This window comes from Chamaea fasciata, unplaced genomic scaffold, assembly GCF_029207755.1.
Source record: "Chamaea fasciata isolate MVZ Bird 193981 ecotype frontalis unplaced genomic scaffold, bChaFas1.0.hap1 SCAF_6, whole genome shotgun sequence".
Taxonomy (NCBI): domain Eukaryota; kingdom Metazoa; phylum Chordata; class Aves; order Passeriformes; family Sylviidae; genus Chamaea; species Chamaea fasciata.
This window is the reverse complement of record NW_027094091.1, coordinates 73,084,052-73,103,243: the sequence shown is the minus strand read 5'-3', so window position 1 is coordinate 73,103,243 and position 19,192 is coordinate 73,084,052. Positions and strand designations below refer to the sequence as shown.

At 41.0% G+C, this 19,192-nt stretch overlaps 1 protein-coding gene across 1 annotated transcript in view; it reads left to right on the top strand.

Annotated features, from left to right (window-relative positions):
- The window catches only part of TNIP3 (TNFAIP3 interacting protein 3), a 48,684-nt gene that overhangs the window by 17,390 nt on the left and 12,102 nt on the right, over positions 1-19,192 (top strand). The window contains exons 4-10 of the mRNA XM_066185074.1: positions 4,786-4,918; positions 10,760-10,846; positions 12,320-12,409; positions 12,980-13,045; positions 13,926-14,057; positions 16,208-16,336; positions 18,526-18,642. Coding sequence (XP_066041171.1) covers positions 4,786-4,918; positions 10,760-10,846; positions 12,320-12,409; positions 12,980-13,045; positions 13,926-14,057; positions 16,208-16,336; positions 18,526-18,642 — 754 coding nt within the window. The remainder of the gene's footprint in view (positions 1-4,785; positions 4,919-10,759; positions 10,847-12,319; positions 12,410-12,979; positions 13,046-13,925; positions 14,058-16,207; positions 16,337-18,525; positions 18,643-19,192) is intronic.

Genomic DNA, 19,192 nt, shown 5'->3' with positions numbered 1-19,192 from the left:
AGGCAGGTGTTCTTTTTGTGTTTGTCTGAGCATAGTATGCTTTATGCCCAATAAACTATTTTTTATGGTGGTACATGTGAGGTGGAACATGGAATGAGTAGAGCTCAATTTCAAAAGTTTTGGCTCAAATCCGAGCCTGAACTCTGAGTGGAGTGTTGAGTACTGGAATAGCACCATTGGTCCTTAGGGAGTTGCACCACATTTTAACTATTCTCTGTCAGCTCAGAGTCTGCTAAACTGCTAAGAGCTTTTGGGGCTGCAAATTTTTTTTTTTCTGTAACAAAAGTCTTTTTGTCTTCTTGGCAAAATTTTATTCTTCCTGTTGCTTACCAGACTGGAACTTATTTGTTGTTATTTAGTCTTAACTGGAGAAGATTTTAACATAAAAATCCCAATGTATTTTTATAAAAAACCCCAAGAATTCTACAAAACTGAATTAAAAGAGAGCAAAAATTCTGTAAAATCACATGGAACATAAGAGAATAGGCTCTTTCTATAGATAAACTGTCATTTTTAAGAATTATAGCCCTAATTTTATTCCTATTTTAAGTCTATTTCTAGTACAAGTTAAATAAAATATTCTCTAATTCAATCAGATTCCCCCCCTTATTCTACAATCAGATTCTCCCCCTTTTTCTGACATGAAGTCTATTATCATAAATAAGGGAAATATTAGCAGAAACAATTTGTCTTGGAATTTGCCACGTTTGTAATTTATCTGACCGGTTCATTCTCCATAATTCAAACGCAGAAATTTCTTTCTTTCCATTAATTTACTCCCTAGGCTTAGCCAAACAAAAATCCTACATCCCAAATGCCCACCCAAGGGGATGAAGCACATGTTTTACCATTAAACTCTGGAAATCATTTCCCATCAAAATATGAGTCCATGGTGTTGGTGTCTGGCTGTAAATCCTGGCTTTAAGCCTTTTTTCACAATTGTTTATGGTGTGTATTTGTGCTTTTACCACCACAAGAGAATGACCCTGGCATGCCAGCCTTGAAATTAATATTTCAAATAGAATTATGTGGCTTGGGTATTAATATTGTGCAATTAACGCCTTGGGACATCTTGTAGGTATGTCCATTGTTGCCATGTAACTGCTATGAGTAAGGAAAACTGCCAGTTTCCAGTGAAAAACCGGGAAAGCCAAGAGATGCAAAACTGGGACTCTTATGGAGCTTCTACCTTCTTATTTGAGAAACTTCTATTTTTTCAGCCTTAAATCTGTGCTGCTCAAGCCCAAAACATGGGGCTGATCATGTTCTGGCTCTCAGCTTAAAAATGGAATTGCTGTAGAAAGTATGCAACGGTTTATAAAATACCAATTATTACTTGGAGTATTACACTATTATAAATAATATCAATAATTGTAAATAGATAGGCCAGTGGAGCCTAGAAACTGAAGTGGTGCAAAGATGTACCACAGGGAAAGAAGCGAAGACCATTTTGAAGGCAGCAAGTTGAACATATGGAAGAAATGAAAACACCTTCAATGGAGTGCAGTGAAGTTCTGCATGGATATGACAACTTGAAAACCAAAGGGAACATGCCTAATTTTTTATTCTTGGAGGACATGGCTTTTCAGATATGATATGGAAATGAGGAATGTTGGGCTCTCATCTTTCCCTGCAAGCTGCTAAAACTTGTGGTGGGAGGCCAGCTTCCTTCATTGCATCTGTACCTTCTGCTTCCAAGTAAAATACCTTAATTTTTCAAAACAAGAAGGAAATTTTGCAACTAACTCAAAATTTACAGAGAAGAGTTAACATTCTAATCTTCTATTGTCTCCTGCAGTAATCACAGCTTGCTATGTGTAGTTTTTATATCTTTGTATACTTTAGAAAGCTTTAGCACATAGAAGGGATATACTTTGTCTTGTGTGACCACAGAAAAATGCTTTAAATATTTTCTGAAAAGTTTTAATGGTGCAGATGTGTACCTGCAAGCTCCAGGAAACCCAAAACAGTTTTGAAAACTATTCTGTGTAGAATCTCAGTGCTGTGTGCCCTCTAGAGCTCTCTGGGGTGAGATCTGGTAGTCAGCTTCTCTTCGTCTGGCTTAGGTCCTGATCACGAGTCCCTTGATGTATTCAAGCACTCATAGCATCTTGTGTGCTCTGAAAGTCCAGATTCTAAATCAGATCTACACAGCAGATATGACTGATGTTCTAGCTCACCATAAATGTATCCTTCTGATTATCAGTGGCTGATACTAAAATGCAGATAAATGCAGTAATAGTTTCTTAGTCTTAAAATGAAGTAACTTTCTGACTTTCATTATAATTGTCAAACGCATGGATATTACAGAGCAGAAATTGGTTTGTAGAGTTCTGAGCTTTTTATAGTTCTCTTTCTTTAACCCAGGCACAGCTGAGTCGAGCTCTTTTCCAGGTAAGTCCAGAAAGAAGAATGTAGAGAGAGAGGCAAGGGTAGGAACAGCAGGAGGTGAATATCATTTACAGCTACAATATCAAAATGTGGGGAGCAGAGCAGAGGAATGAACGCTTCCTGGCTGAAAAAAAGATATTTAAAGCAAACCTCCCATGTTTATGGGTATTTCTCAGCTTGGTTCATGCTCTGACCTCAGGAGGTTGTGATCACACATCTCCACTTGCTGTGGCTGAACCAGCAGCAAAACCGAATGCAGCCTGCCTAAGCATTTGCTGCTGCGCTCTTGCCAGACTCGTCTCTTACTGTCCCCAGGGCTGCGCCTGGGCATTGTTCTTTTATTCTGAGTTTTGTTCTGGTTTTGGGGGGTTTTTTTGTTGGTTTGGTTTGGTTTGGTTTGGTTTGGTTTGGGTTTTTTTTTTTTTTTTTTTTTTTTTTTTTTTTTTTAGGCTAAGCTGTTTTATTTGTCTTAAAAGAGTTTAAGAAGCACGAGCTACTTTGCCCGAGCTGGGGGAATAGGTTGTGCGGGCAGCTGGGGTGGTAAATTGCAGCAGCGAGTGGATGCTTCCGTGCTGTGGCTTTGCAGTTCTTCTGAGCAGCCTCAGAAGCAGCGATGGCTCTGCACAGGGTATGTGCACCTCTGTTACACACAGCTACCTCAGATGGCATTAGGAATAGGAGTCCAAATGGGCTGAAGGTGCTGTTTTCCAGGGAAGTGCACTTGAGAGTGCAGAGTGCTTGCTCTGGCTGCTGCCTGAGGTCCCGGAACCTCAGCACAGAATTGCTTAGAAAAAGTGCCCCTTGCCCTGGCTTATCCAGGATTTTGCAACATTTAGCCAGACGGAAAGGGGCTGGATCTTTTTTCGCAAGGCTCGTTGCTTTCCCCCTGCAGTTTTCTCCTTGAGCTGCCACGCGGTGCTGGTGCTGCTGCTGGGGCTCACCTGCCGCCCACACACAGCTGAGGCTTTGGAAACTGCCACCAGCCCTCCGAGCAGCTGCAGCCTCCTGCACCACCGTAGAGTTCCTGCAAATGTGCCTTGGGATGGTCTTTCTTTTTAATCCTCGTGGCCGTGAAAGTACAGCTTATCTAATTCTCAGCAGCAAGTCAAAAAAGAAAAAAAAAAAAATTAAAACTGTGGAATTTTACTAGCCCTTATTTGCTACTGTTGGTGTTCAATTTCCACTTTGAAATGATTTTGTATCCATGCTTAGTGAAAATGTATTCCTGCTACAGTCTCTGTGTTTTAAATATCGGGCGTTAAATGAATCATTCTATACTATTAGCATGAAATTCACCACACTTATTTACTCTTATGATTAAGATGGATGGGTTTGTTTATTGGGTAATTTTATCAATTTCGCTTCAAGAGCTTCCTCAGAACCTGCGGTGCAATCCCTGAGGATTGCCTGTCTAAACTTCAGGAAGTATAATTGATAAACTCCTACAGCTTTCAGTTTTCCTGGTGGTTCAAATAAAGAATTTTGTATTTTCTGCCTAAATCAAGAAGTAATCTTGCTTTAACAGGTTGGTGATATTATTGAGCCTTGCAGTTTGCTTTCTGGTCACGCGTTACTTAATATTTAGAATTGGTTTGTGTTGACTAAACAATGAAGTCTAAGCTTGCAAAAGAGATGAATCTTTCTTGATAACTTGGGTTGATCTAGGAGATTTAGGGGCTTGTGTTAATTACATCTCAGTTAATAATCTGGAAGTCACATTCCACCATTACAGTGTATCAAGAGAATCAGCCCTAGTTGCAAGTTTGTTCTGTGAATTTGGAACAAGCCCTTATGTGCGCCTAAGCCCTCTATGTCCTTAGCAGAGAGACTGAAAGAAAAGAATTTTCCCATTAAGAATAGATAATTTTAATTTTTTTCAGCAGACAAATTTTTTTACAAGATACAAATATTTTTAGAAGGAACCTTTAAGGAAAAAAAAATTGAAAATGCATGTCAGGTGTCTGCTACAAAGTGTTAGAGAAAACAAAATGTGCCATCAAAAGACTGAACTGATCACCTAGTTTTGCAGTTCTAAACCTATTAAACTATTCTGATTGCATTTTTGCCTAAGCTGAATTTAAAACTCTTGAAACTGAGTAGGTGAGTTTGAGGGCACATGGCAGTCTTCATATAATCCCCGAAAGGGTGGATTTGGATTTTGGAGGTGAAAAGTGGTACAATTCATAAAGGCTTCTTGTGTAAGTATTTCAAATTAATTTCTGCGAGAAAGCACTTAGATAGATACTGTGTGTCACTGCCCTGGTGCTCTCTGCGTGTGTTATCAGGAAGGAAGGGAGCAGGAGCCTGGTGCAGGACCAGCTCTGCGTTCTCACATTTGGAAGAAAGCCTCAGGTTCTGGTGTAAAGTTTAACATTGCATTTTCTTCCTAAGCAGGTTTGAAAGTAAAGAGCTGGATGTTGAAATAAGGAACCTGATAGGGAAGAGCAGCGCTTTTGAGTTGTGTGAGGACCCCAAATCTCTTGCCCAAGAGAGGCTGAGCCCTCAGAGAACTTCGTGTTCCCTTAAGGTAATCAGTGTGCTTTTGCAATGTTTATCTACCAGGAAAGAACGTTCAGGGGATGTTCTCTGCAGGACTTGACTATGCATGAAACTTTAGGATTTCTGAAATGATGCAATGAACTTGCTACACTTTTTTTTCCCCCTGATATAGCTACTTTCTGGTATGAGGAAGAGTGACTGAGAAGGTACATTTTATAGTGCTTTAAAAGGTCAGCTAAACCCACTGATTATTATCCTAAGTGTCAAACCCTGTAGCCAGATGTGCCTTTTGGATAACACAGTTCCTTGGAACTGTGTGACCCCTGGGACACTGTCATTTTTCATGCATTTGGAAGTTCAGATTTAACTGGGAACGAGCAGAGGTGTGGTACACAAAGACCTGTGGAAGTGTCAGAAAGGCTTTTAGATGAATAGGAAGAGAGGAGAAGGAAAATGATGATTCAAACCCACACTTCTGTGGTATTGCAAACAGAAAATTGTAAGGCACCTGCAAATGTGGTTGTCTTTGCCTGCAGTGAAGCAGTGGTTAACAACCCTGACAGAAACTTATTCTGGGTTTCCCTCTCAGTTTCACTATTCTCCCCTGAAACAGCGAATAGAAGGAATTTTCCCCTTTTCCACAAACTAGGAACAGGAGGAGGGAGGGGTGCGGAGGAGAGGAGTGATTAAACCATGAATGATCCACCTGCAAGGGATGTCACTCTTACTTGTGTGACTCCAGCACGGAATGGGGAAAGGAAAACTCTGAAGGCTGCACTCCGGGGCACGATGCAGGAAATTGGTGAGGAGTAAAAGGGAGATGACTCTCTTCTACGAAATCCGAAATTACACACGGCTCCTTTCACATGCAAACCGCCATCTCCAGAATGACTCATGACCTCAGGCATGAAGCTGAGCCGAGCCTAAGGAGACACCGCAGGGGTCAGACCAGTGGGATTAGAAACGGTGAGAGAGAAGCCACAGGGAGGGATGGGGATTCCCGGAGGCAGGGGAGAAATAAACGTGGTGAAGCAGAAGTCAGTGCAGAACCAGGCTGCGAAATTACAAGACGCGAATGATCCATGGAAAACACCGGGTTCTACATGTTAGCCTCTCTCCAGCAGAAGGAGACATAGGAAAAGATTTGGGGGATGTGGGGAGTATGGGGAAGAAAGAGAAACACATATACTTACATGGACCCTTTCTGAAGGGTGCTGCAGTGCTTCTTCACTCGGGAGACCGTGGCAGTATTTAATCTGTGGTGCTTTTATGCTCTTTGCATTTATAGCACTTCTTGCCTGTAAAATGTGTGTGTGTGATTTTCAGAGCTCAGAGAGACACTTCATGATATTTCTGCACTAGACACATGCTGGCTAATTTTTATTAATACTTTTAAGTCAAGCAACTTTTCACTTGGCTGGTTATTGAGCTGGGCTTCAAGTGAGTGACAGCTTGACATTTCTGATGAGCTTCAACTACCTCAGTGTAAGGTGCTGGGAATACCTGTCTTGGATGGTGTGTTTTGGGAAAGGAGGTCCTATTTTTAACACCTAGTAGACTTTGTGAAGATTATGAAATAATATTTTTAAATCCCCACACCGGAAACTATCGGTTTGTGAAATTATGCTGATTTGGACTTAAAATGAGGGGCAAATTATATGTTTAGGAGTTAAGAAAAAGTTAATAATGAAACAAAAATGTACCCTTCCCTGTAGTGTCAGTCATTCATCAGGAAGTTATTAGTCAGAGCCAGCAGGTCATTTTCATTCTGTAACTTTTTTTCTGGAGTGAGGAGTACAAATTGCACTCTGCAGAAAGGCATTTCCCTCTGACCTTAAATCACTTTCAAGACTGATCTGTAAATGTTCATAAATAAATTCCCCTTTTTGCTAGGATTTTTCTTCCATAAAATTTTATTATATTAGTGTGGTTTTAAATGCAAATATTTGAGAGAGAGAGAAAATATAGTTCTGCAGAATGAACTTCTCAGCACATCCTTCCAGCCTATGATTCCTTCAGATGCAGCTTGTCCTGATGCTGCATTCTCCATTCCAGGAAAGGGAATAGATTTGCATTTTTTAGATTTGCAAATTGTCATCCAATTATTTTCACATGAAATTTGGATTTTCATCAGCAGGCCTGAGTTTGCAAATGCTTAGGTACTTGGGATGCCATGCCCTTATGGTTAGTGGAAAAAGGAAATCCTGAAGTAGGAGCCTGTACTCAAATATTTTGATTTACACTGAAACCATGTTTTGCTGTAATTTTATCTGGTTCCCACATATTAAGACACAAATTTGTATCTGCACCTATTTTTCTGTCACAGGCAGTACATAACTGAGCACCACAAAAGGCTGAGGCTGACACACTCACTGAAGGGAAAATCCCTTTCTAGCACACCTCTCTGGTGAGGCATGGGAGCCGGGTTGAGACAGGAGGAGGCAGATTCTTCTTCTGGTTCAAGAGCCAATTTTATTCTTCAGCCAAAATCTCTCATTTTCTACCATTTCACCACATGCCTCGGAATGGGAAAATGGATATTTTGGCAAACACTGCTCACATAACAGCTTCAGCAATAAAGCCAAAAACAAAGCTCAACTGAAACCTAAGCAAAGTAAGGCTCCACAAAAGCCACTAAATTTTAACCCAAGTAATCTCAGAGTTAATCTTGCTTCTACAGGTCTGCAACTGAACAAATTTTTTAATATAAATTTTTTAAAAATTAAAATAAAAATAATCCCCAGGAAACCTCACAGCAGATGCATGATCAGCTAGGAAAAAAAATTACTTTGTCATTTTGTACAATTTTGTTATCAAGGAAAGTCTCACATTTGCTTGTATCAAGCCTTTTAATGGTTCTTGGTTTCACTGCAGTTGCTGAACAGACAGAATTTTCAAAAGTGAGAAATAGTTTTCATTATCTGAATTTGAGTGATATTTTGTAATACTGTGACACAAGTTGTTCCCAGAATTAAGATCCAGCACTCTGAAAATGAGAACTTTCATCTTCTTGTGGTGCCGAGGCTTGTGAGAAGATTCAGTGCTGGCTACAGCTCCAAGGCTGTGGTTATTCTCCCACTGCAAGCTTCCCAAAGATGCCTAAAGGGCCTCTGTGCTCAGGGAGCCCAGGTCCTAGAGTACAAGCTAAAATATTTCTCATTTTTAAACAGGACATTAAAAGAAAACAAAACAACAATCTCAAAGCTGCTACTAATAGAAATTACAGAGTTCTAAGTTGTTGTTAGATGCCACTTGGGAGTTAACTTAGGGAGTGTGAGGAGCAGCAAATTCTCCCATTTACTTCCTGAGCAGCTTTTTCCATACCTGGCAGAATTTTAGGTTTGTGACTGCATTTACACTCTGTTTGTCAACTGGAATTTTCCAAGCAATTTAAAACTGTGTTTTGTTCGGTAGCTTCAAACCAAGCATAAATGCTTTAAAATATTTGTGGGGCTTTTTGAATTCTGAAACCTGGTAGGTCTGAAAGTGTCCTTCTTTCAAGGATTTCTGGATATCTCAGGTTTCTGCAGTGCTGTTGTACAGCTAAGAGTTTTCTCGGTGGCAATAAACACAAACAAATGTAGTGTCTTTATCACTGTGATATCAATGAAAATTAATTTTGTAATCTCCTTCCCTTTCTTTTTGGTGCTATTAACTGTTTTCACCAGACACAGGCAATGATTTTGCTTCAACCTCCCAGTTTTTGCTAGAATACCACCAGGATACCTCTGAAGAGCTTGAGTTTTTGTTCCCTACTCATTGGCATCTCTTCTGTTCATACAGATTTCAGATAGACTCTTTTCTTTCCAATCTGTTTTTATAGATTATCTTATTACTGATTTTATTCCTATGTGTACTAAGGTGGATGAGACAGGCACTGAAAAGTACTTTATTCTGAGTTCTAGTCTGTCCAGTTTTATGCAAAATCATTGACTTTAAGTCAATGATTGCAGTCATGAAGAAATCACTGACAAAGGGCTTGGCATCCTAATGTCCAGGTAGCTTTCCAGGAAACTACTCAGCTCTCCAGGAAACTGTTGTGACCTAAATTACAGTATCAGCCAAGGTCTCAGCCTCATCCGCTCTTCAAAGTAATTTGAGCAATAATATCTTTCAAGTGGGAACTGTGATTTGTGAGTGGGGCTGTGCCCTGGGTTTGCTCTTCTGTCCCCACTTCAGGGACCACTCAGCACCTCACTCAACACATCCCAGCGTGTTCCTGGGAGGAAACCAGAGACTGGGGCTGCTTCACTTTTGCAGGCCAGACCATAAAATGCAGCTGTTCAACCTGACCTTTCTCCAAAAGGGAACGTGCTACTGGAGTGGGAATGAGACTGGTGGGAGCTGGGGATGGGACAGTGTTGTCTGGGCTTGGGAAGCATTGCCCTCAAGAGCAGATGTGCAATGTGGAAAGTTTGTGATTGTGTTTTCATTATTCAGATGCCCAGTGTTGGTGCTCTTCTACACCAGTTTATAGTCTTCAATGCTGTACCTGGTATGCTCAATGTCTAGTTTTGAACTAGGTACAGACAAAATTCTTCTAGTTTTTTGATGAGTAGGATGACTACTATGTAGAATCTGAAATGTCCTCATTAAAATAACCTGTTTAAAATTATTTTTCTCTTGGAACACCACAAGTTTTCCAGCTGGTCCAGAAACTTGGAGAAAAATGGAAAGAACCTCAAGGTAGCAGGACATATTTCATATGCAAATATTATAAAATAGTAGCTGTCTTCCAAATTGGGGTTTGTATCTTGCAAAAGAGGAGTTGCTTAGTCACACATTGTGAACCAGAGATCTGGAATGTGGCTGCAAAATTCCAGTATTTCACAGGATTACTGTACTTTGTGTAAATCCATTTCTGTAAATTGACAGAGGGGTTTCTAAGATTTTATGTCAAATTTCACTGGCTAGGTTTCATTTCATTGTTTGCAAATGAAATAAGCAACTGCAAAAGCCACAGACCCAGAGATCATTCCACAATAAGGAGCAGACTTTTTCTTTCATGCTTCCCTCTGAAATCCATTATTATTCAGAATTCCAGGACTGAAGATGAGAACACTTGGCACTTTTCTGTCTCTTTCTGACTTTGAATAGGAAGTCCGTGGAAACCTTTTCTTTGTTAATCTTTTCTGTGAGCTTAACTTGGTAAGGCTAACGTCTTCCTCCAAACGGGACACTGATGCACAGGTTTGGAGTGTTGGGTACCCCTGAGCACCCAAGTCTTGAGTAGCTTGAAGCTGGATCTGTGCTCAGGTAAGGCAAGTGGCAGAAGTGCAAATAAAACATCTGTCATTCTTCATCTTTGTGGAGCTTTTCTTTGGGGAAACAAATAAATTTTCCAATTTTGGTTTTCCCCTAAACGTCTTGGGGTTTTTCTACGGGGGTACCCTTCCTTGTAGCTGTTAACAGACTTTGCTACTGCTCTTTTAGAGGCATGACTCACTCATTTTTCTGTTCTGATAGTTCACTCTTAGTGTCAATAATTGCTGTAATTATTTAAGTCCTTTTTTATAACTGGAAGCAGGGATAGCCTGTCCTCTTATTTACTGAAAAAGCAAATGCCCTTCCTTCCCTTACACATGCAACTTCCTCTCTGGGGAGAACTGGCCAGGCAATTGTGATTTCCATGCACACAAAGCAGAGAGCTGCCTTGCCTGGCACATTAGTCATAGGCATTGTGCTTCATCCATTCTGGGAAGCCCCAGCCAGGAAGGAGGAAAAGGCTAAAATCAGAATTCCATCACTTCTTTCTGGACCTTGGCTGCTTCCACAGGCAGCACTCCTGGATCTTCTGGGTCTGAAAGCAGTTCTCCTGCTCCTTTAGACAACATAAAATCTCTGTTTCGTTGCTCTTCTTCCTCCAAAGACCCACAGTGAAGGAAACGCTCCAGGCTGGCTTGGATGCACCTGGGCAGGTGGGAGTGACATGGAAGCACCAGCGAAACCACTGGAAGTAAGTGACTGTGTTGGCTGTTCTCTGAAGTGTTTTCTGATCAACAGGAGCTGGTGCAGGTCACTTTGTAGATTGACAGTTATGGGCTGATCTTCGTGTTCTAATAAATTTTTCTGAATTATTTCAAATGTGTAAGAGTGGAAGAAAATGTTAGAAATATTTTTGCATGTGGCATTCTTAGAAAAAAACCTTTCCTAATGGGTGTTTTTTGCCCTCCAGAAGCTGCACAAAAGGTGCAAAGTGGTTCATTTGAGTGGCCCCACAACTTCTGTGAGCAGTATTTGGGCTAGTTGGTGCCAAGTGTATGTGTAATTGTTAGATTTGTGAGTTGTCCTATTCACTTTATTACTATTCTTAAACACGCTCTTCAATATATTCCTAAGGCCCAGATGCTGAAAGCAATTCAGCATGGGAATAACTCCATTAGCTGCCAGGTATTGCTTCAGATACTCTAAATTAAACATGTCTGTGAACTACAAGAAGAGGGTTTAAGTGTTTTCTGGCCTGGAAGTCAAGGGCTCTACATCAGAATTCAGCAGGACTGGCCATGGGGCAAATATGTGGTTGGGATTTTTGCCTTTGAAAAGACACACCAAAACTGTCCTTTGATCTTCATTGGTTTTCAGCATTAAATTCTCTATCTACAGAAAATTTATTCCAGACCTCAAAAGTGCTCACACTATTATTCTTGTTTTTCATATATTGGTTGAGAATTTAGGGAGGGAAGCAAAAATCCCTGAGCATGTGTCTGAACAGAGTATGTTCTATTTTTATGCAGCTGTCTCTTTTTTTCCAGTACAGTTCTCGCTCTCCCTAATAGATCACGTGTTTGTTTTCATGACAATCCATAGAAACTTCTTGGAAATTATGATATACAACACCGCCATTATAAAAAGGAGAGTCTAGCTGCTGCTGTCCTGCATGGGTGAAACGCCACGCTTTAAAAAAATGGAACAATTAGAGACTGATCTTCTAAATTTCTCCAAATGGCCTATTTTTTTTCTGTACTGCTTGTTTTGAGGCCATTGACCAAAAGTTTTTTGCCTTGGGCCTGCAAGCACTCACCAGAGGCAATCCTACTAATTATTCTAGTTCTTGTAAATGAGGGGAATTACTTACAACCACTCCAAGTCATGCTCAACTTTTGTGGCTTGCACTACTTGTTTGAATTGTCATAATTAAAATCCTATTTTGTGTTCTGTGTGTGTCTCACATGGTACAAATAGATACAATTTTGGTTATTTCAGTGGCTGTTTGCATAATGCTTCAATTAAAACACAGCCTGAGTGGTTTAAAGCAAATGTATTCTCCAGAATCAGCTGTCAGCAGGTGTGAAGGTATTTGGATACAAATTCGGTGTAAGAAAATGTTTGTTTCAGTTTCTTTATGTGCAGCTGTCAGGGTGGATAGGAGCTTTACATGAGAATCTTGGAGAGAACAGGCCAGAGGCTTAAATTTGTTCCTTTTTCCCAGTCAAGGTACACATTACTGAGCAAAAAGAAGCCTTTATCATCCAATTCTGTGGAGCAACAGATCCTCACACTGGAAAGACAGAGACGAGAGGTAATCCTAAATATACCCTTAACCACATGGTGACTGATTGTACCATGCCCATGAATCTGGAAGAACAGAGGTTTATTTAGTTCAAAGGGAAAATGTTATTGATGACCATTATTGCTAAAGGCCAAGGAACAATAAGGGTTTGCACCCAGTAGTATTCCAGTCAGTAGGTGTCTTCCATTCATTTTTTTGAAGTCGAAGACCTTCTAATTGGAAATATGTTCATGGCACTTGTAACAAAGTAGCAGGAAAGTCCTCCGCCATTTAGGAGTTGCAGCCTGGGATTTGTGCAGGGTTGCAAATGATACACCTGTAGTTTATCGTGTATTTGCATGTTTCCTGAGTGTTGCTTCCTGAATATTCATGTAATTTAACCGAAATACCAAAGCACAGGCAGATGGGCTGCAAGGCTTGCCCAAACCTTAAACTTGCTTCTTTTGAAATAAATGAACTGGCCAGATGATGAGGAGGTTGGGAACACTCACTGACAGTGGATTAGAATGCCAGTCTGTTTTTGATTTACTGAAAATGTTGAAATAAGGGTTATTTACTGTGCCTTCTTGATAATTACAGCTTCTGGAGGTGAACAAGCAATGGGATCATCAATTTAGAAGTATGAAACAGCTTTATGAAAAGCAGGTAACTATGCTGACAACTTTTGTCGCAATATGTGTGCCACCTGCTGACAGTTAAGTCTGTGTTTAAATGTCAGCCAGCCATAGCCATGGTAAATATCTTATTTTGTCTTGAGCTCATAAATTGAAAAAGCTTCATCATACAAAAGTGAAGTCAACGTGTGTCAATCTTCAGCAGGACAAACTAACCAGAGAAGCAGGGTGTCCCTAAAATAGTAGGGACCAGTGTGGACACGACAGCATCTTCATGCCCTCCACACTGTAGTAAAAACTGCACATAACTGAGAGCACGATTAACTGAAAATCAGCCTGATGTGCCACATCATTACATAAGTGCTGGTTCTTGTCCCATCTCTTGTAAAGCCTGGGAGCTCCCTGGTAAATTCTCCATGAAAGCTGCCCTCTCTAAGCCGAGACTTTCAAAATGAATTGTAAATAAATATTTTAATTTTTTTTTTCTTTCCCCTAGCCAAGATCCAAGTGATGTAGCTTTTACTCCATGCTTATGGCTGTGTGGCATCATTGCTGCAGACATTATCATCAGCTTCCTAGTGAAGTTCAGTGCTTACAATTTTGTCTAGTATTCCAGAACCCAGGTTGGTTCATTGACTGGCACTTATCATCTACTGTTTCCTTCTATGAAAAGAAGTTTATAGAATGACTTAATGTGCTTATCAGGAAATTTTTCTCTCTAATATTTTCCTGAAGGCTTTACTGAGAACCTGAATCATTCATTTTCTTTTTCCCCAAAAAAGAAGAGGAATGCAAATGGCTCTTCCTTATTTAATCTGGTACTGTTTAATGCCTCTGGCTCAACATCCTGAGGGTGTTGTGCCTTTCAGAATCCCCGGTGAGCCCAGCATGGTCTGTCCCTTGCTTTTCAGCTGACAGAGGTGAAGGCAAAGCTGGACGCGTCGGAGAGGAGAGTGAGTGAGCTGGAACAGGAGAGACACCGGCAGCCTCCAGAGGAGGAGAGGCGGCGAGCGCTGGGCAGAGAGAGGCTGCTGCAGGAAAAGGTAGGAGAGTGCCCTGTGGCACGCCTTTTGTGCTCTGTGGTGAGCTCTCTCCTGCCTTTCATCTTTCTCCCCTTGTGTGAGGCACAGAGTGGGTTGTGCACAGCCCAGAGGTGAGGCTGTGGCTCCTCAATAACCTACCCAAGGCAGCAGCTGCTGAGCTGCCTCATCACAGAACTGTGTATAGAGAAAAAGTCATTTCAGTATGACTGGCAGACAGGAGAGGGAGGGGGAGTGTGTGGGGAGGGGGGGGGGGGGGAGTAAAGAGCAGGTTGTTATCTACACTGCACGGATTTCCTTCCTCAGAGTTCAGTTCAGGGTGAATTTCTTTGTGAAGGAAAACGCTGCCGTTGTTTCAAATGGAAGAGGAACACCAGTGCTGATGTTACACAAAGTGCTTGGCAAGAAATACTCGAGGAATGAACGCAGCTCCAGTCCCCCAGGTTTGGGTATTGACAATATAGGCTCCTCATACATGTGCTAGCTATCTCAGCTCCCTGCAAATATTAGTGACACTGTCAGTGCAGTTATCAGGGCTGGAAGTGTTTGAGTTGATCAGCTGCTCCGGAGTGGTGTTCACCTCACCCTTATAATGATTGGGCTCCTCTCTCAGGACTCTTTGCGCACTAGCACTTGTGGGGGGCTTCTGTATCTAAATTTAGGTCTCTGAGCTGGATTCCCACCTCAGTAAAACCACCAGCCTAAATGATGGGCACCTACACAAAACTTTGTGCTCCATTTTAGAAACCCCACAGAGTGGTGCTTCCTGTTCCCATTTTGCTTCGTAGTATCATGTACTTCCTGACCTCTAGTGAGAGTTTCTGAAGGGCGGATGATGGCTGAAGTTGGGCTTCTCTATTCACGTGGTAACCTGAAACAAGTGGCAATTGCATTGCTTCCAGGCTCTGATTAAGGTGTGAGTTAGCTGCTGCAAGACAAGAAATGCAACCCCCTTAGCTTACATCTGCACAAGCGGAACATTCATCTCAGTTACTTATCAGTTAGTCTTAGCTAAGCACATACTTGATTCCAAATCCATAGAGCAATTTACATGTTTTAAGACAAACTGTGTTATGTACTTGTTGAATCACTGCCTGTATTTGCTCAAAGTGTTGATTCAATGTGAGACAGTCCATATTTCTGTTCATGTTACTACCTGCCTTTTAATGTATGATACCTGGAAAAATAGCTACCATTTTATAAAAATAAGGATGAGTAGTACACTCTCTCAGATTTTTTTACTGCACACATGACAAATTAACTAAATGACAGTATAGTCCAAATTTTTTTTTTTTTTATGGGGACAGGTTAACCAGCACGGAACTTTGGTCTTAAATCTGCAATTTCTTTTGAGTTACACAGTCAGCCAGTAAGTTCTTGTCAGCTTGAGCTAGCTCAAGCTAGTATAAGTATAGGATGAGTTCCCATAGTTATTGCAGAGATACCCTGCTAATCTTGCCTAGTTTTTGGAGAAAATGAAATGTCCAAGCTAACTTAGAACACTGCAGAGTCAAGTTCCCTCCTGTGTAAGCAACAGTTACTCAGGAGTGTTTTTCACTGGCTCAATTAGCACATGGTGATGAATTTCTGGTGAGCCCAAACTGTGACTGGCTGCACAAAGATATGTCTTTTATACAGAAAAAAAAACCCCATTCCTGTGGTGTGCTGTGCCTGTGAATGTTGTATCTCACTTTTTTATTCACATAAAGCAGCTGCAGAAAAGATTTGAAATACTGGGTTTTTTCTTCCATGTTGTATGGCACTGGGAATGGCTAGGACTCCACCAGCATTTTGCCCTGGTCTTATTCTCTGAGTACATAAGAGAAATGCAAGTCTGGGGTAACTGTGGATGTGATTTTGATCTGCTTGGCTTGCCAGCATTCCCATGCCTTCGTGCAACTGCAGAGAGCAGATATTTAGTCTGGTATGTTGTCTCTGTCTCATCATATGGTGAGTGATCAAAACAATTTCTACAGACTTTATCATATCTGGGTGTACTAATGATCTAGCTTCCTGTTACCTCCCTTCCCAACTATGTATGGGACAACAAAAATGCAGCACATCTGTCAGACAGAAGAGCATTCTGAAAATGGTTCTTGAAAAATGTTTCCATCTTCATTTCTGCAGCATCTCTCTGTATTTTTGCATCCCAGAAAGATACAGAGGTCCTCAGTGAAGCTCTCCATGAAATGAAGGAAGAGAACAGGCTCCTGAAGCAGAAGAACGCCTCAATGACCAGCAAGAAAGAACACTATGAGAGTGAAATAAGTCGTCTCAACAAGGTAGGAGCAGGAGTGAGCTACTGATTCCTCTAATTCTGGGATCTCTGTTGTCAGTGACCTCCCAGATACCATCATTTCAATCCTGGGTGAACAAGCTGGTGGCAAAAACATGATCACCATCTGGGAGCTGGGGAAACACAAAATCTCACTTCAGCTCAGACCTGTACATGCTGCTCTTGGCAGGTAGTAGGGCTGCATTGCAAGGAGAAAAATTCAGAGAGTATTTGGCTTCTCCTATAAAACCTCTCTACATGTCATGTCTAAGCCCTCTCTGCATCCTTCTCAGAGCAAAAGGGAAATGGCACAAAGATGCTTCTATATGTATCTAGTGAAAGACGGTTTTTGAAAAGAAAGGTCACACAGTTTAAAAACTGTTGTACATGTATTCTGTGTTTCAGAATAATGGCTGCTCTTCACAAGACATGGTCCTGCCTTACTGTTTATAGCTATACACACATATGTTCATACCTATAATATTATGTGTATATATGTCTCACTGAGGAAATTGTCATTAAATAGTTAAATAGGAATTTTTTTAACTGAAGGAAAGTAATAAATATAATTTTGTTTAATCAAAAGATCACATAAAGCAGTGGGTGTTTTCTAACAATTTTGTATTTCATAGTGAACCACAAACACTCCCTGAGGAAATGCACTGCAGTAACCATTGCTGTGTAACTTTAATAAATGCTTTAATAAGCTAAAGGCCCATGATGTACAGAAGTCAAGCCAAAAAACAGAATGCTGCCATAAGAAAAACTCTGACAGATCCCATTGTCTCTAGCTCTTTTTGAAATGCATTGACAGGACTTGCTCAAAGCTCCAGTCTAAATTTAATACAAGGACTTGTTTGTTAAACAACTTATTTAAATGTTTTATTTTGCTGTCTTATGATACGGCTGTAATAAGACATATGGGTATATAGAGCATTCTTTTGAATGAAGCATCAATTTCATATACACTTTCACGAAAGCAGTTTACTGATTTTCTGTGCATTTGCATCCTTCAAGCCTCATGTCATGAATGCACGAGACAGGAAGGAACCTGCTGTGCCCTCCTGACTTTAGTCCCCTGCTATTTCAGGTTCAGCCACTTGAAGTTATTACCAATTCTCTGAAATCAAACAACTTTTTCTTCTTTTTATGTGAATGCATAAGGCAGGGTCTCACAATTCAAATACAGTTTGAAAATAATCTTCACCTTACAATTAACCTTTTGAATATTTATTTTCTGGATTTTCTTTTTTTTTCCCCCCCTTCATAATTCTGACTTGTAGAATCTTCTCAAAAAGGTATTAAAGGGGATTCAAAGGGGTAGAGGAAGGGTTAATCAGTAATCAGGGTAACAGTATTTTCACCCTCCCAGTTTAAGTTCAACCCTCTTTTAGGTACAGGCTTGGAACACAAGCTTTGCCACGATTATGCCAGTTTCACTTCTGCACAATTCTTAGAGACAGCAGCGCATCAGATACAAAGTCTTCCGTTTCTGTGCCTTCCATGGAAAGTGCTTGGTGTTCATTGTGCCTTGGATAATTAATACTAATCCTTGGGTTACTTCGGATACTGGTTCTCCTGCTTGGCCACTTCTTCCCCATTTGCCTCTTCCTCCTCCAAATATCTTCCATCCTTCCCGCATGGAATGTGGGCAGCAAGAGAGAGTTGAGGCTCGTCGGCATGAATTCAACTTCTAAAAGGGGTGAAGATAGGGATTCATATGTGAGCGAATTTGAAAAGTGCTGAATGGTATTTGTGCAAGAGTAGAGAAAATAATAGATAATTATAATGTATGGTTATAGACAGAGAGATGTAGGAGTGATTTAAAGATTACTCGAGTCCGAGGGAGAGCCGTGTGGTACTGTTACAAATCAACGGAGTCTGCAAAGAACTATGGCAGAATTTCAGTGTATAACACAGTTAAGTGTGGTACTGGTGTTGTGTGTATCCCTAACTCCCTCTAGTGACAAACTATCGAGACTACACAACTTCCTCTCAAACGGGAGGGTTTACTTTTTTCCACGTGAGGGAATCTACTTCCTTTCAGTCAGACTTTACTGTACTAAAGTGGGTTTATTATCCGGTGAAGCAATGACAAGTGAAGGGGAAACCTCTTTCTAATAATTTTAAAGGATATTTTTTTCTTTTTTCCTGTAGTGAATCTCTGTTTAGTAATTTTGCTGTTTGATGCTGCAGGCCCTTCTGGATGCATTGAAAAAGCAGCACCCACCTGTTGTCGGGACTCCTCCAGCGAAGGGTGACAGGAGCAGCATTGAGGAGATGAGAACCCAGCTTGAAGTTCTTAAACAGCAGGTAAGAACAGCTCAAGAGAGCCTGGGTTGATTTCACACAGCATAATTTTGCCTTCTCTGGCAGGGGTTGTGGCTGGTAGATGTGCTGTGTAGAGCTTTTGAAAGGGAGAGCCAGTTTAGCCACAGCACTTTGGAGTGATGTTTCCCCAGATGCTGTCCTCACAGCCGTGTCCACCCAGTGAAACTGAGTCCTGGCAAAGGACTGGAGCAAGGGCTTGTGAAGGACTCAAAGCAGCAGAATGGCTCTCCTGACTCCTGAACGTGTCCTGCCAGCTCACTGGTAGGGGCTGACGGTCATCTAGAGGGAATGCTAAGATTCATGAGTTACTGATTTTGTCTCCTGCTCCTTTTATCTTAGAAATTGCCAGTGTAGTGAAATATCCAAGAATTCCAGTCTTGGAAAACTAGAGCATTGGCATTGCAGTTTTCTAAGTGTGAGGCCAACCATTTGCATCCATAACCTGTATCCCAAGCACTATAGACATGTATTTATTTGTTTGTTCATCTTTGTTCTGAGCAGCTCAAGTGCTTTGTGCACTGTATTTCTTTCC